Consider the following 26,341-nt stretch of genomic DNA (forward strand, 5'->3'; position numbering starts at 1 on the left):
TAAGAATCGTTAAAATTAAAAATTAGTAATTTCATATGACGTATATTTTGGCTTTCCTAATGTACTAAAACCTTTTTCCCACCCACGCCTGGTCCACTAGGCCCACAATACGGCAACCGAGTAGTGAGAGACGGAACCCGAAATATATTGGATTCATCGCCATAAACATTCCAGGAGCGAATCGTCCAGATTCGATCTCGGATTCCCCCGAATGATTGATTGCCGCTCTGACCCGAGATCGCCGAGACTAACATTCTCACTCGAATTTTTAAGATGAACAACACTAATAAAACCTAAATGGTATTTTTAAATTAAAAATAACGCCTTTTAGACGCATCCCAATATAATAAACGTTTAAATAACCGCCTGTTACACTACCGAAATTGAACACAAACGTTTTAATATCGCCGAATATTTTCTCTATTAATCTAAGGTTAATGAAGCAAAAGCAAGGTTACGACTGTCATGCCCCTTGTGGTGGAAAACTAATCGATCGACAATGGGCGGCGCACGCTTTGAATTTAATTTTACGTAAGTCACGTGGCTAGTAGTTTTTCCCTTTCCCCTTCCCCATAAACCACTTAAAGTGCCTAACCAATCTTGGGCGCAAACAATCCCTTTGGCATTGTTGGCGAGTTCATTTACGTGGGATATGAATTAAATGCTAAAATTCTATTGGATATTAAATATTTAAAAACTTCTATTGGATATTAATAAGGAAGCCGATGGGCTTCCTTAAAATCTTTCCTCTGGTCTTTTGGGGTTCTTATTGTAGGGGCCGTATTCTGGTCACTCTCTCTCACAAGCCGGTCGCTGATTGGCTAATCCAAATGATTAGCCAATCAGCGATCGGCTTGTGGGAGAAAAGACCCGAGACAGTGACCAGAATACAGCCCCAGGACTGATTCTCATAATAAGGATTAAGATCCTTACTGTGGGTCTGTGTGTTGTTTGAAAATCCTTACAGGGGTTCTTTACTTTAGATTTTAGAGCACAATCATTTTTAGAATGGCAGTTTTAAACTATATTGTCAATACTCCGGAACTTTTGACTCATTCCAAACCCAAGTTAACTCTGGAGTGTGGTAATCAAACTAAGTTTTTTTGGTTTGTTAGAGTTAACAGATACAAGAGTATTAAGAATTAGACATTGTAACAAACCAAAAATTGCCCAAAAATGATTTTCCTATACCTTTGAGTATACTTAAAACATTTCTTTAGAGAAGAAACTAGCGAGAGACTCCTCCAAAAAGGTTAAGAATATTGCAAGGCAATGAAAATTGAGTAAATGTAAGCAAGAGTGCACCTAGATATTGTTTTAAAATACCTGAATTCCACATTTGATTACTCAATGCAGGGGGCAACAATCTATACTCACACTGGTTTGATCGAGATAATCAATCGGCACAAACGATACGAGAGAGACCCCAACTCAATTATAGAGGGGTTTAACCCCGATTGCCGTGCAGTACATTAATTTTAAATCACTGGCATACGAGTGAATCATTTTGTGGTAATTTTTATTAAATTTGGTGATAGTCTTTCAAAAGAAAACACAGCAAACTACAGTATAACACATTTATTTTTTCCTAGAAATAAAAGTAAAATGTGATATTATTTGATGTAAATTACAAAGAACGGATCATTTGAGATTTGAAAACTACCAATAACCACATTCAAAATAATGAGTGCCAGCTCACTTTTATTTTGTTTATTAATGGCCATCACTCAAAGCTCACGACATCTGCACATTTTTTTCTTTGTCCACTGTTAATATCTTTCATACAACACTAACTCAGAGATGAAAAATTTAAATGAAATTACCAACATAAAAAAAAAGGAAATGAACATTCATTGACTTTGGGCCCTTAACATGAAGAGATGCGATTCACATTGCCATTATGTACAACGGGTTGCATCGCCGGAAAATATTCCTCCTCCGAATATATGACAAGAAACGAAAAATGATGTACATCTTTCCTAGAGGAAAATTCCAAAAACGTGCGTACATTACATGCACTCGCGCCTTTGCCCTAAGTCGTCCGTCGGACGAACCGTGCGCAACGATAAATTAAAAATCTCGTTGGTCGTCTCGGAATTCCGACTTACGGCAAAGGAGACGAAAAGACGAACTACGATTTTTATCTAGGACAGATTAATATACATTTCTTAATTATAAAAAAATTTGATCTTTGGAAATTAAACGGAAAAAAAAATCTACTGATTGATAGTGTAAATGTTCGTCGGGAGGAGGTGGCAACTGACTCTTGGCCAAAGTCCACAAAGGCTGATACATCATTAACTATTGGCCCCCATTTACGTTTAATATTTATTTCTGATTTTTCAATTGGTTGGACAACCAATCTAGACCTTCGTAAAGACCGTCACCACTAGTTGCACATGTAGCCTGAATGTACCAGTTACGGTTGCGGAGGGAATGAAGGCCTAGCTTGTCTGTGATTTCGGCTGCATTCATTGCATTTGGCAAGTCCTAAAAAAATTTAAAGTTTCATAAATATGCATGTTTTTATCTGTGAATTTAGAAAATTACAATCATCCTTACAGATTAAAAATTAAGTTACCTGTTTGTTAGCAAAAATAAGAAGGACCGCATCCCTTAGTTCGTCTTCAGCAAGCATTCTCATCAATTCTTCTCGGGCTTCTCCTATACGTTCCCTGTCGTTACTGTCGACGACAAAAATAAGACCTAGAGAGAAAAATTAAGATGTGCAATTTTAAAATTTACACATTTTGTAACAAGACAATTACAAATACAGGATATTAATGAAGAATCGGCAGAAAAAAAAACGGTCATTACTTTACATAGTGAAGAGATTAATTCTTAAAGTAAAATAATCAAAATTTGTGACATTCTTACTATGAAAAAAACATTTAAAGCAAGCACATTAAAATGATTTAAATCAAATGAGTTATAGAATTTTGACCAAATTTCAAATGTTGCCATTCAAATACACTTTGCTTTCTAAATTTATCTCAAACTATCACAATAAAAGTATTAAGCCATATCAAATCTTTAAGGTTTAACTAACAAAACATATGAACAATAATTCATTATTTGCACACAACATTAAACAGAAGTATTCCTTACTCTTTTTGGTGTTTGTTTTCATTCCTAATGCCTTCAAGTTCCTGTAACCCAGAGATCGCAAACTGGCAGCCTGCAAGCCAGAATGGAAGCCAGGAAGCCAGCCATTAAGGCTTCCTATCTGGCAGTCTTGATTTCTTAAAATCAATATTCTAACATCTTATGGAGATTAAAACAAAAAAATTCAAATGTCTAAGTATTTGAATTTTCATACAGGCCTAAGTTGTAAACAGAGCAACAAAAGGGTTTTTATTTGAGCATTTTTGAATCTTTTGGTCTACTAAATAATATTGAATATGGCCTGTGCGTGATGCACATCTATTTGACTAGCCTTTTGCTGCATTTGAGTTTGAGACCACTGCTGTAACCCATCCACACGGTTCCAGTAAAACATCAAAAATTACACATGCATCACAAAAATCACTTTCAAAAAGAATTGGTTCACATTTAAACTCTTAATAATAAAAAAAACACATTGTGATGACATCAGAATTTTAAATCTATAAAAATTAATGTTTAAAATAATTTGGTATAAAAAGGAATTGCAACAATTGTTAACCAAACAACTGAAATTTATTCCTTTCCCTCAACAGTGTGTTCTTTCCTTAGCCAGTTGTATTGGATTAGTCATCACCAAAACAATTGAAAAAACCAATAGAGAAATATATACTGTTCAGACGAAAATTCATTAAACTAATGGTAAATGACCTAATGTGAAAGTAATCTATCACAATTAGGGTTTGTGGAAACTATTCTGGGACTCAACAATTCAGTTGAGTCTATATTTGAGTCTACAATAAAGTACTATATAAATCAGTTCCCATTTATTTACCTTTGACATCAATATGTTCAAACAAAAAAAATATATATGTATTTTAAAGTCAAAATATTTTTTGTCTGAGATATTTTATATATCAAGATTTCATACAAATCAATTAAAATTCATATCAGGTTTGAATGCATCTCTAATGTTGTTTGAAACAATACCTTTTGCAATATTTCAAATGTTTCTTTCATATATTAGTGGTTTTTGTGCTCAAGATATCAAAAATAAATTAATTTAGAAAGTTCACTATTTCACTTAAAGGTTTTAGTTGTTTATTTTACTCTATCCTGTTGAATTAAAATGCTTTTTCCCCCATACTTTATCATGGGTTCATCTAGGCTCACAACAGAGCAGCTGGGTTATGATGGACAGGAGCCAGCCTGTCTTGGAAAAATTACCCACAAAAAATTCCCAGAAACTTGCTTGTCCCAGACAACCTCAGCCATCTGGCCTGTTGGGTTTACAACAGACTTCCTTGGACTTTTCAAAGTTCTAATCTGATTTTTTTGAATATTTTACTTTATAAAGATTTAGAAGAGCAAAGTAAACATAACACGCACACTCACTTTGCAAAGTGTTGCCAGATTTGTAAAAAATAATTTAACAATTTTGTGAATTGCAATGCAATTCTTGAAAACAGTCCAATTATTATAAAACTGTCTGCATTGCAAGGTATGAAATCAATTCAAAACTTCTGTTATTTAAACAGCATTTTAGACATGACAATAAAACTAAGTTATCTGTATTTAGGCTAAACTTGCTAGCTTTATATTATCTTTACTAATTATATTTTTGTTTCCTTACATATTTACTAATAATGCTTCAACAAATCAATTTCTATTTGCTGATGTTAAAATAGATTAACTCAGCTTTAGAGGGTATAGTGTGTGTAAAAAAGTGGAGAGATTCAAATATCCAGAACCAAAAACACCCTAGTCACAATTTATTTTCATTACTCAGAATAACAACTAAAAGTCAGAACTGTTCCAATCTGAAAAAACAGTGAACTTGTTCCAAGTAGAGCTGTAGCTATTCAAGATAGAAAACATTTCCTTACATAAGTAAAATTTTTGTTCTTGAATTAAAGTTTTCTGTTAAGTATTTAACAATTGAATTGATAGTAGGGTATATTACCCAAAGTAACAAAATTTCTCAGGATAATTGAAGTTATTTTAGTAATTTTTATGGTTCAAGCAACAAGAATTGATCTACAAATTCTTTAACTGGAATTTTGGGCATTTTTTTCAGTTTATATGTATCTTTTCTCCTAGAGCTTTGAAAAACCCATCATCTTACTAATTTTGATAGAATGTGAGACTCAAACCAAAGTTAATCAGTACTGTATGGAATTTAATGTAAGAGATTTTGGGTATTTTAGTTAAGAATTGTATCACTATAGTGAAACTTACTACAACTCTCAGATATGCTTTCTGAATAACAATGTCATACCAACTTATTTTAGTGAATTACTTAAAGTATAAAATTATATGAAACATTTTATTCAGTATTCTTTAATTCTGACACTGTCAAATTCTAAAATGAGCATGAAAAAAAATTAACATTAATATATTACAATATTAATGAAATACCAACGATCGCCTTAAAAAAAAAATCGGGTTACAAATTGGCTAATTAAATGATTGATATAAAGTAATTTGTTACTAGAGGTAGATGTTAGGCACCATCTCTTATCTAAGTTATAATTATAATTTAAGTAAATACTAAAGAAAATATTAAATAAATTTAGAACCTTCTGGAATAAAACTCTTTAAAATGTCTTTTAAAACATTAATTAAGCTTCTAATCCCCTGCTTTGTCAAAATTGAGATAACTAATGCAAAACGATATTTTAGTGTATTTTACTGCAACTGTCAACTGCTAGCTATTTATTTATGGTATTTTAATGTTATAATACAATTAACATGTATCATTTAAGTCTTACAATATGTATAACTGACCATTAGTTCCTAACTGGTGAGGGCTGTAACATGGTATTTTAAGCCAAAATGCATTTTAGATGTGTCAAAATAGTCATGAATATTTAATACAATTCTTATGTTGACTCCAAATGTACGAAGAAAATATCCTAAGTTTAGACTATTCACAAAAAATAGACTCAAAAATATTTTATTTTTAAATCCTTTAATCCAACCACAGAAGTAACAGCTATAATGGTTTTGAAGAATAAACTTCTTAAACAAAGGTAAAAATAGGTAAAAGTTCACAAAGTTAGAAACAATCCTGTCACCCTTTTATTAGAGGATCCGACACCTTTACATTAAAACCACAAAGAATTCTTTTCACCATACTAGTCTCGTAAGAATTGTAACCATATGCAAATAAAGTGGATGACTCGTACCTACCACTAGAAGACTAGAAGCAGTTATAAATTGGATAAGAATAGTATGGTGAAAAGAATTCTTTGTGGTTTTAATGTAAAGGTGTCAGATCCTGTAATAAAAAGGGTGACAAGGGATTGTTTTTAACTGAATTTTTACCTATTTTTACCTTTGTTTAAGAAGTTTATTCTTCAAAACCATTATAGCTGTTACTTCTGTGGTTGGATTAAAGGATTTAAAGATAGACTCAAAAAATATTTTATTTTTTGTGAATAGTCAACTTCAAAAACACTTAATAAATTAGTTTTATGAAAGTTTCAGTGTGTGTTAACCCCCTATATATAACTATTATTTAAAATATTAAAAGACTGAACTCTAAGCAGTTAAATCATTTTTATATACATTTGACTGCAACTGTTAAAAAAAATCTTATATTCTTGTCAAAATGTTAAATAATTCACTGCTGTAATGCATCAAGAGTAATAAGCAAAATTAAAGTCAGTTTCAAAAATTTTAGTTTGAAGTTTAATAAAACAAAAAAACCAAACCCAACAACAAACTTATATACTAACCTATGTTTATTCAACAATTAAAACCTTGCAAACAAATAAGTTGTGTTTGAACAAAATATCTAAGACAAAAGGCATTCATTTATGAATATATATACTATAATGAAACTAAATACAATTTATCAAAGTGCTTTTACATTTACATTATCTTCAGTTTAATTAGAAACAAATCAAGGAAGTTTAAAAAATATTTAAGTACAATTATAGGAATTTAAAAATATCAAAAAGGTGGATGGTATATATCAAAAAGCATTGAAATAAATTAAATTTAGTTTTTCCTAAACACAAATAAAAACTATTTCATTAAAATTTTAAAATTCAGCAGCTTTTCAGGGGGGAAAAAAACTTAATTTCTAATAAAACAATATTTAAAATAGAAATGAAACTCTTATTAAAATATAGGACAGTATATTAGAATGTTTCTATTTTAATGCTAGACTTAGTTCAAATATAAAGATGGACTGTCTCAAGTTAATAAGTAGGGTTTTTAATTTTATAAAAATTAAATTACCTTGAGTATTCTGGAAATAATGACGCCAGAGTGGCCTGATTTTATCTTGACCTCCAACATCCCAAACTGTGAAGCTGATGTTTTTATATTCCACGGTTTCAACATTGAATCCTGAAAATTAAAAAATATTTCTCAATATGGTTTTACATTTGTCAGAAAATTAAAATAAAGTTAAAAATAAGTGTCAAGTTTAGATTAAATATAACTTTAATAAAAATTTGAAAGTATTCAGATCATAATTAGTTACATTTAAAATTAAATGATTGCTTGGATATTTAAGTAGAAAAATTTCAACCAATTTCATATCCATATCCTTTAACTAAGTAAAACTTTAGATTAAATAAATTTTAATGCTTGAAGGTGGAAAAATACAAACTAAAGTTGTAAAAGCACTGTATCCATATTTGTTAATGTTCAAATTCACATAAGCTGTCTTTAAATAACTTCAATGCGTAATGGCTTTTCTACAATCATTCCTCAAATAAGATATTCACCTTTTCAATAATATAATTTAATCCTACTAAATCTGCTATTTGTAAACTCAAGTTTTCATTGCACATCTAATCATTTAGAGTTCTCTTTTACATTTAGTAACAGTTTACTTTCTTATTACTTTTCTTCTCATTACACTATCTATAAAGCATTTTAATTATAAACATAATTCCCTTTTTTTCTCAGACATTTCAAATGAATGATTCTAAAGGTTCAATCACTAAGAAACACTTTCTGGTTGACCATATTAAATCGGACAGTCACTTGCGACAAGATACTCATTATCAATTTCTTCTATTTTGTTGTAAACACAATGTATTTTGTGAATAAGAAATATCTTTTAGTTACCAGAAATTATATCTTATGGCACATTTGTGAATCTAACCCAAGGGTATTCACACTACATTATTAGAATATATTGCTTTTATGTCTTTATAATTCTGAAATTTGAATTTGTTACATAATAAAAACTGAATGTGTCAAAATTTGTTATCTGAACAGAACAGAATTTATATCATATGTATATCTTATATTACAAAATTGTTTTGGTAAGTTTTTAACACTAACATTTACAGTATTAAATCACACAATAGACACATCAGATATCTTCCTCGTGCAGACAGACTGTTCAGTGTTGCCTTTACAGTTTTATTACAAGCTAGCTTCATGAAAATTTTTAAACACAGTTTTTCCAACATGGAGAATACTTTACTGTATTTTTACATTGAAAAATTAATAAAGTTTAAATTGGGAATGAATGTGTGCATGCTATTTATATGCATGTGAAAATTACATCTCAAAATGGCATATTCCAATTTGGTTTATTGGTAAATTGGTAAATTAATATAGGATATGATAATTTACCATGCAAATTAAGCAAAAAACCAAAACAAGTTAGATATTCTATTCAGAATTGAAAAAAAATTTTGTACTTACCAATAGTGGGGATAGTTGTGACAATCTCTCCTAATTTCAATTTATACAAAATAGTGGTTTTTCCGGCCGCATCTAATCCAACCATAAGGATTCTCATTTCCTTTTTACCAAACAACCCTTTGAAGAGATTTGCAAATATGTTTCCCATTGTTGAACAAGCACAATTTAACGGTTAACCTAAAACATTTAAGTTTTAGTTAGTAGCTGAAATTCTAAAAATCACATTTTTTAAACGAAATATATCACAAATAAAAGATTAATTTGCTTAAAACAACAAGCATGTCATGTTTATTTCATCATTCAATTGTCAAAAGTAGATTACACAAATTACTATAATCATAATAAGCAAATTTCCAATTTCCAAGGCAGCCAATGTTTATTGTGGCTGAAAAATAAGATATTACTCTACAGATTTTCTTCAAAAGGCAGTTTTCATTTGATTACTATCACCCACACAATTTTAACAAAAACTCCAATTAATGGAACTAAAATGCCAAAGAAGAAAAAATTACAATGATGACAACTTAAATAATGCGGCCGTATGATGCAGTACGCAGCTGGTTTATCTTAAGGATCAAAACAAAATCTGATTGAAAAAATACCTCCATACAAACTTTTAAAGTACAGAATTGAAACAATGTTAATCAAATAGAACACAAAACTTTGAGGATAAAGGTTCAACGAGTGTATACGAGAGCGGACAAAACTTTCAACATAAAATTTTGAAAACATTTTACTAAATTATACACAAGTCTAAACTATTGTTAAATTTGTGTCAGAATACCATATGTTACTGAATAGGTATCAGATTATTAAAGGCCATGTGGCTGATCTCAACTACATCCATTAAAAATGAGATTATGCAGGTTGACACCATTTTGCATCAGACAAGACTGGAAAACAGCACCTATCTATATGATGAGGAAGCAAGGATCCAAATTAAATTGGAATCTAGACCCCTAATAGCAGTTAATGAAATGGTCAGGCAAATCAGCAACAATATTTCAATAAATTTATATGGTAAAACCTCTCGTTCACGACCACTCTCAGAAAAAATAGAGTGGTCAAATGGAAAGTTAGCACAAAACAATTATAAGCTGTTGGAAATTCTATAATGTTGTACATTGAATTAAAGATTATAAATGACAAAGACAAGGTTATTTAGAATATCTTAAATTTTGAATTAAATAAACTAGTCAGTCAATTTTGAATATCAAGAGACCCACAACTCTCAGATGTCCTGCGAGTATTCAAAGTAATGTAACCTGATAAAGTTTTTTGAATATGGTTAAATATTAGTTATTAATAAAGTGTTTATGCTGGAATTTATGGTTATTTACAGTTCTGTTAACAAATGAAGTCTCCAGAAAAGTCATCAGTCACCCTAATTTTGTTTCTATTTTAGAGAAGTTATATTTCATTAGTTAATAATGCTATTAAGACGTTAAATGATGATAATATTAGCATTAAAAATAAACTAAGCAATGTTAAGTTCTTAAATATCTGTGAATAGCAAGATAACTAAAAAAAACAAAATTCCTAGACGAGAAATTCTTACTTTAATGACAAACTTCCAAACAGTCAATTACACAATAATTAGAGATTTGACTTGGTAGCCACAAAAAAGTAGCAAATTCAAGAATAATTCTGTATTGTTATTACACATTACAAAGTAACTGGAAGAAAATAAACAAATAAGTGATATGTCCTCTAATTCCTTTAATGTTTTAATTTGGAAAATTTTTAATATAAATTTTATTATATAACATTGTATTCAGTATTATATAATACATTTAGTCTAATGGTGGAAGTGGTTAACAGCTGCCACTCAGAAATCCAAGATCTAATTTGGGCAGGTATTTGAGGGTGGTATACCAATACGCCAAGCCCCATTTTTAACTGTCAACACACACAAGTTTGACCGAACCCATGATAGAAATTATAAGATCCTCGATACCCGCAGCATGGAGTCAAAAAACAATCTTATAATTTTACTATTCGTGTTAGTATTTTAATTTGCATTTAAGTTGGCCACTATCGAGTCCTATACAGCCAATGCATTTTTTAGTGCGCGCACACAAAATAGTGTAAACATTGAGCATTTAAAGACCAAATAATTTTGGTTGTATTAATATTAATAATTTCATGAAATGTGCCCATAATTTTAAATTTTTTCCTATGTTCACATTTTTAAATACACTTCCTTTTCTCTTCACACCAAGTTTCCTATATCTAGGAAGATATCCTTAAACATACTTTGATTAGTGAAATTAGTACTATCAAAGAGCAAACTAAAGTAACAAAAAGTAACATTGTAGAATTTATTCAAAGGGGTGTAGTCATGTCTAGTAAAAAAAAAGAAGTGTTATCAAGAAAGTATCTCTAAACAGAAATGTAGCAATTGCTATCAAATCTGATCTAGTGATAATTAAATGTTCCAAAAAATTAGTGATTGAAAAACTAGATTACAAAGTTTCTAGCCTTACAAAATAGTAAAAGATGACGTTAACTCTTCAGGCCACAAAATAATTTGATAATCTATCAATAATTCAAAGCTTAATAAATGGCAAATATTAATTTAAAATGGAGATCCGTACTTTCATTTTGTAATTGCTCAAAAACACTCCTTTAATTTTCATTAATATTCGATAAGAATCTTTCTACTAGCCAAACAGAAGATGTCAGTGAATCGAACAAAGTCTAGTCTTATTACCAGTGCATCCAGATGGTCAAGTTAAGACAATTATCTAGACTCTTACAGCCAATGTAAAAATAATTAGTATTAACCAGTTAAGCTAATAGCTTAATTTTGCCAACCTGGTATAAATTATTCCAAAAGCAGGTTTATTTCCACGAGAATAATTTCACCTTAATCACTTTGCATTATCTTAAGTTGCCTTCCTACATACTGCTCTGTAACCTAATTTTTTTCCCACCCTGACGGTGGAACTATTTAGAATTGTTTTTCAAACAAATATTGAATTACAGAACTATTACAGAAATTCCTATGAATTTCATAGGAATTTCTGTAATAGTTTCAAATGGATTTAATGTTTTGAAAACATCAGATAATGTTAATTTAACTAATTATAAAAAGATATTGTTTACATTCTCAAAACTTTTACTAAAGTAAAAGATTAAATCACTTTATATCCAAAGAAATTTCATCAATATATTGAGTCAACTATTAAATTTTGATATTAAATCTTCAAAGAAAGAAATTTAAAAACATTTCCATAATCCTTTAGATAATTTTCTTCTAAGTTTTATATACTGAAGATTGTCCACTTATATAGTCTTCTTTCTTCAACAACGATCTATGTTGTTTTATGTAATCTGTCATACTTTATCTAATCTTAAATATATTAGAAATGTTTTACCTAATGTATGAATGATTAGATTACAGAAAACAATACCAGTTACCACTGTGTGGGGAGGAAATATGAGCAGAGAAGTTTTAGATATAGAAAGAAAAATTAAACTTAAAAAGCAAAAATTTTCCTTCATAAGTCCAATAGTTAAATTTGGTTTGGTTTTGTATCTAAAAATATTCATCTCAGTACATTCCAACAATATAAGTATGACCTTGTGACCTTGAACTATAGTTAGGCTGATGGAAGATGTCTGTCATATCCTCACTTTCCTATTCATTGATGAAAATAGTGTGTCATCATTTCCAGTCTTCTACATTACAAAAAACTAATCATTTTGTCTCCTGTTATTTAGTTTTACTATTTTCATTTATAGTTAATTTTAGCTTGGAATTATCCCAATTACATAAGGCTTCTCATGTATGTAGATAATTTTAACATAAGCTGAACAAAGTTTTAACTATCAAAAATCAAAATTTTAGTGACAACGTCCAATTTCTTCTTGTGTTGGGAAATTCAGACTAGTTTCACTACTAATTTGTTGCTGTAAAAAAATTATGTCTCAATAATAGAATAGCCTCCAATCAATCACTTGCCTTACAAGCAAGCTAACAGCAAAAACAAAAAAGTAATCAAAAATTCCTTGTAAGACAGTTGACCATTAAAGTTCTTGGATTGAAAGAAATACACAAAAACACATTCAAAAACTTCATATTTATATAAAAAGATCACACAAAAGAAAAAATTTACCAGAAACAGTTTATTCTCTCGTGTCTGCATTCAACTATATAACTTCACTTAGTCTGAGAATCAGTTATCAGTCCTCTGAGTAAGCTCAGTGTTTAACCCTGAGCTTACTCAATGAGCAATGTATGAGCAATGTTTAACACTGAGCTTACTCAAAAAGGACTGATAATTCTTAAATACACTTCCAACTAATTAATACTACACAGATAGAACCAGATAAACTACATTTGCTACAATTACAATTAAAAGTCTATACCAGTTGAAATGGGAGTGAAAAACAAGTGCCCCTGGAGTGGCAATCTACATTTTAAAAAAAATGATCGTGTGACATATTCACAATAAGGATAGAGCTAGAAGACAGGCAATAAGCATTCATGCACTAAAACTAAAGTGAATGATAATTGATTAACTCTAGATTCTTGGTTGTGAATATTGGCTGTAAATGTCTCCTATTTTTGCTAATGTAGCACTAAGACTATATGTATTAGAGTTGGTGACTTAGAATTTTAGAAAGTCACCTCTGATTTCTTCCTCTAAACAATTTAGAATATACTTAATTTTATTTTAACCCAGAATGGCATTTTATCAGTACCAAGTGAATCATCAAGCTGCTTTAAGCATTTTTCAAATGAATCAGGCATTCGTACAGAATGCAAATGTATTTTTTCTTTTTAGTTTTCTTATCACTGCTATCATCAACACCACATTACTATAATTGTAACAGGACAACATTGTGTCAAAAGTATTTAAAAGTACTAACAAGGGGAGGGCAGGACCTGGGAAATTCACTTCGGGATGAGATTTTGTATATAGGTAGTACTCCTTTAGGATGTTCAATCCTCAAAGCAAGAAAGTGCGATGGCCAGCCAATTTTAAGAAAAAGGCCTTTAAAAATTCAAGCTCAGCTTATGTACTAATAAGTTTCGCTAGGTCAGCAGCTGCTGAGCAGCTCAGTCGACATCGTTCTTGGCTACCACCAAGTCGTTCATGGTTCAAATCTCTGTCTCGATTAGTATTTTTTCTTTCTAAAAATTTTTTAAAATAAGTATTTTGAATATATATAAATATTAAAATTTTATAATAATAAATAATTTCATTTAAAAAAATGTTTAACACATATTACATGTCATATTAATTATTTTGTATTATTATAATTAAAAGGTATATTAATAATCATCAACAACTGTTGGTAAACTGATAGTATCTTCATTCACAGACATTTTACTGTAAAATATTGAAACTATTTGTATTATGGTGTGATATATCACGGAACACTATGATCTCTTCCAAATCCAAAAGTAAACTGGCACGTTGTCTCCAAATATCAGGTCAGTCCATAAGTCCATGCACATTTTTATGACCCAGAAAAATCTTGTTTTGCTGTTGAAAATGTCAGTCTAATGTGATACTTTTTTACACTGAAGTGTTAAATTGGATCTCATTTATATAATACAGTTGGAATTGGGAACATTTTAGTTGTTTATTTTTATTAAAATGGAAGTAACCAATGAATATAAAAGACATGTTATACTTTTTATTTTTAAGTGGTGAGAATTAATAATAGTAGTAACCTTCGAAAAATTTGATACAATAGAATAAATGAAAACTGTTGTTCCATAACTAATTATTTATAACTATTATTATTAATTATTTTGTATTATTGTAATTAAAATGACATGTAATGTGTGTTAAATATTTTGAATATATAAATATTAAAATTTTATTATAATAAATAATTTCATTTAAAAAAATGTTTATTTTAAATTTTTATAAAGAAAAAATACTAATTGAGACAGATTTGAACTCTGAACGACTTGGTGGTAGCCAAGAACAATGTCGACTGAGCTGCTCAGCAGCTGCTGACCTAGCTAAACTTATTAGTACATGAGCTGAGCTCAAATTTTTAAAGGCCTTTTTCTTAAAATTGGCTGGCCATTGCACTTTGTTTTGAGGATTGAACATACTAAAGGATTACTACCTATATACCAAGTCTCATCCCAAAGTGAATTTCCCAGGTTGTGCCCTCCCCTTGTAAGATTTAGTCTGAATCATCTAAAAACAGTATTTCACACTAGTCTTCACAAAAATTAAGTTAGCTAACAATGTATTCAAATACAGATTTCTAAAAAGAAACAATAGTAATTAAAATAATGAAGAAACTTTGTATTTAATGCCTTTTTGTAAAAGTTTTCATTATTTTAGTAAAAAGATTGGAGTGATCTAGTTTGATTAACTTACAATAGTAATTAGTGATATGTAAAGATCATGAAGGAGAGAAATCAAAGTAAGATCTTGCATTATAGGAGGCTCCTATAATTTAAGATAGGAGGTTGATACTCCATTAGGAGCTTGATATAAAATATGTAATAAAAACAGGAATCTGAATTAGTCCATTTTTACCAATTAACTTCTCTGGCAACAAATTTGCTTTCTACAGACTCATCAGCCCCAGTATATATTCAGAATTCAGGAAATAGAAATGATTTCATAAACTATTTATCAATTATTTCACACTTAAAAATTTGACCTTTCAAAATTTGGAAATTATTTTTCATGAACGCAGTAAACTTAACACACAATAATAAAATTTTAGTTGGATAAGGGCTAAGGTGTAGCATTCTTTCAAGAATTAAAATTCCATCCTTCCAATTCAATTATTTGAATTTTATCATATGATTTTTATAAAACATTTTAAGTGTAACAAGACCACTCACTCACTTTTAGAAGTAGCATTAGCATTGATTAAAAAAATGCATGTATTTCTCTTTACCACATCATGTTTGATTAGTACATGCATAAAATCTTAAGTAAATGAAAACTTTACAACTGTATTGTTATATATGTATATATATCAATATTATTACCTAAACTTTAACTGATAATTCTCATGGAAACAGATTAAATTTTGATAACTGCTTAGTCACAACACTTGGTTTCCTGCCACAATTTAGAAATTATTAGTTGATGAATGCACCAATGCTTGCATATTTTTACAAAAACATAACAGTTCAAAAACTACACACTTGTTAGTTAGTGACTATATACAGTCAAGATCATTTCAAAGTTAACTGAAAAAAAATTTTTTTTTTTAACATTTTAAGGAAAAAAAATGCATTTTTGGTCTGTTAACTACTTTACATATTGCAACAGCCTTGCTAATTTGCATAAAATAATAGATAACTGATTAGTTTGTTTCACTAATAAACAATCGAAGAACGACAAGTATTGTTATATCAATCGAAAGTTGACAACAAAGAAAACATTGTAAGTACAGTAAGGAATTAATTTCAAATTGAGTATAACACAAAATTTAATTCCACAATTGTCAATTAAATGGTTTAGTATCAATAAGAAAGTATGCCAAAGAAGAGAGAATTGAATCTGGAAGAAGTGCAGATTGCACACAAGTGTAAAAACGATGATTCTCTTGCTATTATTGCAAAAAGGCATCAAATATCAAGAGGCGTCAGAAAAAAAATGGTCAAATATTTAAATAACAATAGAGTGAGAAATTTACCACGAGGATACCGCCCTAATGCCACATCAAGAGAAAATGCAATGATTTACTGTGAAACCACCAAAAACTCTTATAACAGCTGAACAAATAAAAACTTACTCTTGAAGTGTTTCAACTATTAAGAGAAGATTAACAAACCACTCTTCAACAGAGGAGTGGCTTGTTAATCTTCTCTCTAATCTTGTAGAAAACCAATGATTTCAGCACTGAATCAGAAGAAAAGACTAACTTTTGCCAAAAAATTTGTAGATGCCCCTACAGTTTTGGAAGTGTGTTATTTGGAGTGATGAGTCAAAATAAGTTACAGGATACTAAAATGACAAAAATTTGTTTGGAGGAATAAAAATCAAGCATTTGAGAATAATAAAACTATGGGAACAATAAAATACTCATCTTACATAATAGTTTGGGGGATGCTTTTCAGAGTTTGGAATGGGCAATATTGTTCAATTTCATGATTGCATGAAAGCAGATTACAAACGGATACTTTAAGACAATTTAATGGAATCAGCAAGGAAAACAGGGACTGAAAATGAATGTCTTTCAACAAGACAATAATCTCAAACATACAGCATTGCTTCTCAGAAAATATTTCAATGAAAATGATGTCAAAAGTCTTCAATGGCCACCACATTCACCAGACTTAAATTTAAAAGAACATCTGTGGGATGAATTAGACTGCTGTATTCCTCTTATCCATAGAAAATCTTTATCATTGTACAAAAAAGAATTGTCTAAGGTTTGGTCAGAAGATCATTGCATACTGTTAATTAATTTGTCAAAGTTGACGAATTCGTGTAATTCAGGCCAAAGGTGGTCCGACAAAGTTCCGATTTGATTTTTTCAATTTTTTATTTTGTGTCAACTTTGAAATGGTTTTGCCATAACACAAATTTATAATTTGTAAAACATACATAATATTTTCAAAAGTTTTTGTTGGATTTAATAAAAAAAATTAAGTCTAAAAAGTAAAATTAAGGTTAATTCAATTTTTATATATTGATAAGATGATAAACGCAAAAGTTCAAAAATAGGCTATGAGAACTTTGAAATGATCTCGACTGTACATTAAATAACAGCAGAGTATCAATTAACTAAAATAATTGGGATGGTATGCTCACACTTTGTATAAAGAAAATAAAGACACCTTAAATAAAGCAAAAATATTAATTTTAGTAAAATAACAGAAAAAGGCTAAGGCATAAAAATTTAATGCATAATGATTCTTAATAAAATCTAATTTTTATTTCTAACAAGCCTTTCACTGTAATATACAACACTAGTAGCCCGGGACACCCCCTAGGGTAGATGTACCAGTTTTGGCCAATGTAGTACCAGTTCTGGCCAGAAAACAAATTTAACTTAAAAATATAATCACAAATGAAACAAACTTTTATTGTTAACTGTTCACACAGTTAACAATAAAAAAGTTTGTTTCATTGGACAGATTTGAATGTGTTTTTATTTTTATTATATTTTTAAGTTAAATTTGTTTTCTGGCCAGAACTGGTACATCTACCCTAGTGGGCATTCTAGCAGCATTACAAATTCCTAGCCTCCCTGTGCAACCTTGCAGATATCAGCTCATTAGTTTCATTCTGCAAGCTTTCACGTCTTGATTCTGTTATCCTCTGTAATCTTTCCTGCACACGTCTCTCCCTCTGTCTAGCAGCAGCAGCGGCAGTGTTACATTCCTCCCCAGTGGCGGATTTCTTCGGTGGTGTCACGAAAGGTTTCTATTATTAAAATACACTCAAACCTGTTTTTGTTCAGTCTATTTTTGTGTGATTTTTTATTTGTGCGATTTCTTTTGTGCGATTTTTTGTGTGCGGTATATGAATTTCAATCAAATTAATATACTGCACAAAAATAATTGCACAAAACACATTACACGTATAAAAAAAAAAATCACACAAAAAAAGACCGCACAAAAACAGGTTTGAGTGTATTACCTTCCAGGAGTCCACTACATAATTTTCAAAACTATTTCAAAAATGTCTGTTTTTTTGTTATTCACCCTCTAGTGTGCATTACAGGCATTCCGTGACAATAATAAATTCCTATTACAAATATACTGAATGATTTATATTGTTATTGGCCAAATGAATAATAATTTATATTGTTAATTTAAATGTTTGAAATATGACACAATAGGGGTGCCTCTAGTGCCCATTTTTGGCACGTTACATGGACGGACGATGGACGGACATGCGTTCAATGGGTTATATATATATATATATATAGATACCAAAGAAACTGAATTCAAAATAAAATGCATAACCATAAAATTAACAAGCACTCAATAGTAGGACTAAAGAATAACAACAACAATTGTTAAGAATTTCAGGGTGTCTTCATTCTAGAAATTATGAAGTCTATTCTGGTTAACTGGTTTTTGGATAATTGAGCCACTCACTTGAAAATCAATTGACTCCACAAAACAAAAAGTATGAAAATTGATAATATAATTTTTTTTAAAATTCCTTTTAAACTTTAAATTTAAATAAACATAATATAACAGTATACAAAAATACATTCTATAAAGGCATAGATTTAATGTAACAATATAAAATTAGTTATGCAAAAACGTAAAAATATTAATTATACTAAGGGTTTACAAATGGGTTAATCAATTTCACCCGTGAACGGCTCAATTAATTTTCAGACAACAGACTACATATTGTATTTGTTGTAGTCACTTTTCTTTTGATCCTCAACAAATTTTAATATCCTTATATAATCCGTTCCATCATAGTTTACGAAAATATTTGCAAAAGATAAACATTTCTCTCAAACAATGAAAATAATTCTTAGTAAAGCAATCTAATAAAATTTAAAGCCATATTTCAAGAGGCAATTATATTTTCAAGTAAGTATAGAAGTTATTTGAAAGCTTCAAAATTTAAGCTAATGTTGATTTTTTGACATTTAGAATAAATTCAATCTAAAGTCAGAAATATTTACTACAGTAAGTCAATTGATACTGGCATAAGCTGGAACAGACAGATATTTTGTGTGTGTAATCAATGTACTTTTCCAGCAAATTACCCTACTCAGTTTTTGACTTATTAATAAACCCCTCTTCCAAGTTTTTTGAAACGAGATTCAGTTTGGAACATTTAAAATTCCGTAAATTTTAGAACAATTTTACATTTATATGTTATTTTGGAATGATAATAACCCCCATTTATTTCTTGAAGAAAATGTAATAAGTTACAAATAAAATAAAATATAAATTTATAAATATTATGCTTTAAAAATGTACAATTAATAATAACAGCAAAAACAAAATCATTTGAAGTGCTGTGATGACGTCATGTTTCGTACGGTTATGATTTTTGCCACCCTTTGTTTCTAAGCAGGTTATCAAATAGTGATTCACTGTCTCTGCTGTTAATGCAATGTGCTGGTAATGTAGATTTAAATATTTCCAATATTTCTGCTATTCTTAGGTTGCATTTGTTGCATTTATTCATTACAGCATTCATCAACTTAATTCATTTTTAGTAACAAATTTCCACAAAGTTACAAACCTCCAAAGAAAATGAAAATAGTGAAATCAAAATGAATATAAACAAAATCAAAATTAAATATAGTAAGTAATGGAGTAATATTCTAAAATTAACAATTGAAGCATTTATTATAATGTGCATGCATATTTATAAAATTTCCATATTGCACCAGTATTGTATATATGTAAACATACATTCATTAATTGGAATATGTTAATTATTAAAAAACAATGGTTTTATTATTGCAATAAAGACGACGCTTGTCATTAACAGATTCAATTACATCTGCAATATAAGTATCATAAAAAAAACAAACAAGTTATTACAAATCATTAGGATACTAGAAAAAATAATGAAATTTATTAGTTACATCTTAAATACCGAACTTTCATTTGTGCAGATAAAATTCTCAAAGTTTAATGTGAAAATTATATTATTTTAGATAAATTATTACAAAACAAGTTTATGAACTGTCTCATCAAATCATTGTTATATCAAAATATAACTGATATATATTTAAAACTAGGAAACAAAAACAGTATGAGAATAATCAACCTCTAGTTAAAAGAACTTCAAAACTTAAGATCAAACTGACCTGTCATAAAGACTAAGAATATGCTTCCAGTTTAAAAATTGGGAAATTTCTTATTTTATATACACTGTATTTCCTTGATTAAGCACTTATTCTCCAGGTTTATTTGAATTAAGGCTCTTAAAAATAAACCCTAGGTTGTAAAGCATGGAAAATATGTTGAAGTACTACATGGTTAGTTAAACTCCTTGACACTAAACTACATTAGCCTAACAATTTTACTTATTCAAATTATCTGGAGTTGGACAGAACTTTTTATTCAAAGGTTTACAAAAGCATTTTTTTGAAATAAAATTATGAATAGTCAAATACTGAACATGAGAAAGTTAAAATTCAGTTCATAAGTCAAGAGCTTATCAACTGAAAGCAATTCAAAAAACTGATTGGTGGTTAGAGATGATGAGTTTCAGTTTTCCTAACCAGGGGCCATATTCTGGTCACAGTCTCTGGTCTCTCACCTCTCACAAGCTGATTGGCTAATCCAAATGATTAGCCAATCAGCAACCGGCTTGTGAGAGGTGAGAGACCAGAGACGGGACCAGAATACGCCCCCTGAAGATAGTCTAGAGCAGACATGGGCAAATGCGGCTCTTTTTGCCCATGTCTGCTCTCTCTTGCTGAAAGTGTTAATTTCTGTTTTTTATTATTTTTACGATTTTATTCTTATAATTTTGTGAAAATATGTTTATTAAAAAAATTCAATATTTGTTTTATATTATATTTATATTACAGTAGAGAGTCGTTAATCGGAACCCCGGTAATCGGAATCGCCGGTAATCTGAACGATTTTCAGTCGGACTGTGCCGTGCTGAATCGAACGTTTTTGATACTAAATTTACTTCTAAAGTATAATTTTCATGTTTTTATATTCTTCAATATATTTATTTTGTTTGTACAAAATGAAGAAATAATTTTTAACGATACGATAGCCTCGATTATTATTATAAAAATTTTCGTTAGGCTTAAAATCGACGAAAATTCAACACGAAGCGACACGCAACGGAGAAAAATTTGAACATCGGACAGGTTAATGTATTTTTTCGTACATAATCGGTAATCGAAACAAATCACTAATCTGAACAACCCCAGTTCCCAATTGATTCCGATTAACGATTCTCTACTGTATATAATAAAATCGCACGTCTTACCATACTATCTGCCACGACAGTACAGAATTGCGGCTCCCGTGCATTTTGCAAAACCTACATTTCGGCTCCCACTGAACTCTTGCTTGCCCACCCCTGGTCTAGATCTTTATTCTATTGATACAATGGCACTGAAGCAGACAAATGACAATGTAATAATGAAAAAAGGAAGATAAATTGAATTAACCACAAAAACAGTAATTACTTCAAATATTCTATTTGTAACCCATAAATATAGTCAATAAATGACAGTTTGGAAAGTATTTTTCAATTTTTACCCACATATCTGTAACCACGAATTAATGTAATAAATGCCGACCCTGAAAAACTGCTGGATATACATGTTTTAAAAATATGCCCAAAGATTTAATCAGGAAATTCACAAAGCTTATGCTATGTAATGCCAGTCAAAAATTCCACCAAAGAATCACTAAAATGCAGTGAATATACATCCATATCTAATTTGTGGTTGTGACCTACTAAAGCAGTATTCTCTAAACACTTTAATTTAAATATGTTTTTGTAATTTTAAAAATCAATTTATGTGCAGAATCATGAAATATTCAAGAATTCTAAGATAATACTAATGATGCATATTACGTGATTAAATGACAAATTACGACAAAGGTAAAAAACTTTAAAAACTTTCACTTTATTAATGTTAAAAAAAAATTAATGTGCTGCTGAATGTTTTAAAAGTACTTCTATCTTACGATAAATGAAACTTAAAAACCTGAATTAACATTTTAATAAAAACACCTGCAACTATAATCCCAAAAAGCCACAAATCTTGGCACCAGTACAGTTTGAAATTTCATTTTATCAAAACACATTTTTAAAAACAACTGTTTAGTTTTAAGTGTGTATATTCATTACACATTTCATCAAAAATAAATATTACAATGAATTTAAATTATTTGAAAGTAAATCTAATGTCAAACCAAAGCTAAAATTTCGTCTTAATTTTGGAAACGCGAGCCTGTCAAAGCCTGTTTTCACATTTCCGACGATTTAGTTTTATTGCAATATAAAATCATTTAAATCTTTCATAAATTATTAGTTTTTATTAGGAAAACTAAATTAGTTACATCTATCAGCACTAAATTATATTTTCACATCATAAGTCTTAGTTTATACACTAAAAATACTATGTAATAGAATATGTGTCATCTAACAAAATGAAAAACATCTGTCAGCATTTAATGTTTTCTAGCCATGATGCAATCCAAAGAATATAGCCTATAATTTTTTTTTATATTTACATATATTTTTAACTTATTTTAAGCAGCAGTTCTACAGACCTGGTCTATACTTCTAAAATTGGAAATTCTATAGCCTTTAAGACATATATCAGACTTATTGACTAAATATAATTACATTTATTAAAAGCAACACCTAGTACATGTAGAAATATTTATAAATTATTATATAGTAAATTATTGAATTATTTTTATCATATACAATTTCCTTCCTTTGTTATTTGTGAACAGTTTAACGTTAGATCTTGATTTCCTTTAAAATGTAATGTTTGAGTTGTTTATGCAAGTAAATACAAATGTCATGTCAAAATATTTAAGAAAAAAAATTTACCCTAATGCATAATTCAAATTTTTGCAATAATTACAACACAACATAATTTTAAGCATATTCTCTCAATTTTGCATTGATTACATGTATAATAATCACTGAAGTTGGGAAAGTGATGCGCTTCCCTTTGTTGTTGGCGCACACAATTGTTTCAAAGCATTACAGGACGATTAGTTCATGATCGTTCAGAAAGAGTACTAGTTCCCCTTTTTACTGCCGAGCACAAATACTTTTCTCTCTTTATGCACTTAAATTAATTACTTTTTATATTTTTCTATTTATAAATCTTATTAATAAAAATGAATAATTCTTAATTTTTTGATACTTGCAGGACAACTGACCATAGAATACAGAATGACTGTTTACAAGTACAATTCTTTTCTTTTGTAAACTAAGAAACTGATGGGTCATATTCCAAGTGATTAATCCAAATTTTCTACCATCTTCTCAAATTTTGTGTTCTTTATATATACTTTTATGTGCAATAAAATAGTTTTACTCTAATGCACTTTTTAAGAACACTTTCTAGGAAAACCATTACTTTTGAAGACCTTTCTTCAGAGAAAATTTGCACCTCCATTTCAAGTGTAGTAATTATAGACAGCAACTGTTTACTGCATTCCTATAGAAAATAATTTGCAAGTAGCTTGTTAAAAAACTGTCAGGTACCAAACATACCCAAAAATATGTATTTACTAGGGGGGGGAAAAAACTAATATTTTTGAACCGGAAGATCAATTTAGATAAACAATTCTTTTCTAATATATATTACACACGAATACACGTAAAGGTTAATTACTATCTGAAAAATATGCTTTTATCTGTATCCAAGTGTACAGGAAACTTAAAACAATTGAATAAATAAATACCTTTCCCTCAATATTTAATGAATTATTCAGCTATATAAAAGTTTTTATAAAATTAGATAGCAGAATGTCAATTTGTTTGAAGACTTAAAACCTTTAATATATTAAAAGATTGATATTTAATCTTTCAACTTAATGTAGAGTAACGAGAGGAATTTAATCTCGATTAAGTTGTACAAATTTCATTACCAAAGACAAATGGACCTTCAAAAACAAAACTATTGTACAACTATTGTAAAAGTATAGATTATTTCTATTGTTCACAGATCATAAATCAACTGTTACAAACAGAAAAAAAAATCAATGTTTGTATAAATAATGGTCATGTCAACAACAACAGATGACCAATTCTTTAGTATTTCCAATTCTATTCTCCTGCTGTAATGCTGAAAACAATTTACAAGAGATTGCTTGAGTTAGTTGAAATGGTATAGAAGTGGATAGCAATCGTATTATAACCAGTAATTAACAAAATTCAACATCTGGAATATTTATAAGAGCACCTAATAAACCTCATTTTACACTGTCAATTGATAAAAAGTGCATTTATGGGGGATTAAGTAAAACAAAAATTTTAGTAATACTAACATTAAAACAAATCAGAACAACTTTTACAAATTAATTCTTAAACATAATTCTTAACTTTGAAAAAATTTTTAAGTAGATTGTACAGTACATGTTGTTAACACCAATAAAGCAGCAAGTTTTTTTAACCGAATAAATTATGCGCCTAATTATCCGATTACTCTTTAATATGAAAACAATTGGTCTAGTAAATTTATTAACTACTAATTGTCCAAGCCAGAACAGAGATAAAACACAAAGTAGACGCCACAAAAACTTTTCTAGCTAACAACTTACCGAAAAACACAAATGTTTTCGGTCTATTTAGATGACCGCATTAAGTCTAGCCACCAAATTCAAAATTTTTTGAAATTACAAAATGGGATACTCTAAGCATTCCACAATGTATTAGAACATTTATAAAAGCAAATTCACTCGTTTAATACAAAAATTGTATTTCATTAAAGCATAACTTCTATACTAACGAGGCAACGAATTTTAGGAAAATTTTTTGCGGCACGAGTTTATTAGACTAAATTGCAGCAGAAACTAAATACAAAGAGAACGAGTTAACAGCAAACTTCTAGATCTAGTGATGTCACCACATACACATTCACTTTATTAGGTACAGAAGAGGAAGATTTGATTTGATACAGCAATGCAACACCTTCCAATGGGACTTTATACAGAAAACATTCGTATTCGGGTGTTAGACAGGCAAATGGGCCAGTTTCAAAAGTCACGTGTCCCTCGGCGAAGTACAAACGGACGGCATTTGACTTCAGGTTGGCCCGCCGGACAAAGAGCACAACATAGACCAAAACTAATCAACTCGTGCTTAACATTACATCACCCAGAACTTAAATTAGCATGTTTTAAGAAACAAACCTTCTTATATAATTTGAAACAAACTCTGCACACTCACCCAATAACCCAAGTCATTTTTGTACATACTTTTGAAGTTATTTCTGCATTGCTGGAAAGGAAGTAGAGGAAAGTAACCATAAAGGAGTCAGAGAGCCATTTAAATGGACACAATCATCAAGTAAACCGAACAACAATCAAAATTTGGCGTAAAGCGACACGGAATTACGTAAATTAACAATAACATTTGACGAACGAGACGAGGAGAAGCTTAAAACAGTTAATTTCGAGCGAATAAAGGGTGAAAATCGCAACGCCATAACTCTCGTCGCTGCAACGGACGAGTGAACGTTAACGGTAAATAAATCTTACCTGAAATTAAATTAACGTAGTTACAACGGGCGAAAATCGCTTAAACGACGAGACGAAAGGGCGAGAAATCGCGAAATTGAAAAGCAATGCCAAATATGGCGACGGTTAAGGTGGACGAACTTGCGATAAAAAAACACCGGGGACGAACTTCGAGTGAGGAAAAACAAACAAAAATTCCGCTGTTTAACCGAGAAAAACTAATTATAGATAACGCGTAACCCGTCTATTTTTAAACGATAAGTTCGGGGAGGCCGAAAGAAGCGAACAGAATAACAAACTCACCGTATCTTCGCAAGTGGACTGACTTGGCAAGATGGCGACGAGATTTAAAAGAACTGCACCAAACGACCAGGTTGCCACGTAGCCTTAACCACGCACGTGACACTACGTCAACAATGATAATCTTGTGTGATTCAGCTATTATCA

The 26,341-nt window shown here is 29.8% G+C and overlaps 1 protein-coding gene across 1 annotated transcript; it reads right to left on the reverse strand.

Moving 5' to 3' along the window:
- Window positions 1-1,563: 1,563 nt before the first annotated feature.
- On the reverse strand, window positions 1,564-26,341 carry LOC136987771 (ADP-ribosylation factor 1). Its single transcript, XM_067285536.1, has 5 exons — window positions 26,198-26,341; window positions 8,779-8,955; window positions 7,351-7,461; window positions 2,582-2,706; window positions 1,564-2,490 (listed from the first exon to the last, which is right to left on the reverse strand). The coding sequence occupies exons 2-5, from the start codon at window positions 8,924-8,926 to the stop codon at window positions 2,329-2,331; spliced, it is 546 nt and encodes a 181-aa protein (XP_067141637.1). The 5' UTR covers window positions 8,927-8,955; window positions 26,198-26,341; the 3' UTR covers window positions 1,564-2,328.

This window comes from Centruroides vittatus, unplaced genomic scaffold (assembly GCF_030686945.1).
Source record: "Centruroides vittatus isolate TY-2023 unplaced genomic scaffold, ASM3068694v2 scaffold_2707, whole genome shotgun sequence".
Taxonomy (NCBI): Eukaryota; Metazoa; Arthropoda; class Arachnida; order Scorpiones; family Buthidae; genus Centruroides; species Centruroides vittatus.

Excerpts from the sequence above, each read along its gene's own strand:
- LOC136987771 (XM_067285536.1), bottom strand. The coding sequence starts at position 8,926 with ATGGGAAACATATTTGCAAATCTCTTCAAAGGGTTGTTTGGTAAAAAG. Across the intron at positions 7,462-8,778 it reads CACAACTATCCCCACTATTG|GATTCAATGTTGAAACCGTG; the intron begins GTAAGTACAAAA and ends TTTAATTTTCAG. Across the intron at positions 2,491-2,581 it reads TTATTTTTGCTAACAAACAG|GACTTGCCAAATGCAATGAA; the intron begins GTAACTTAATTT and ends AAATTTTTTTAG.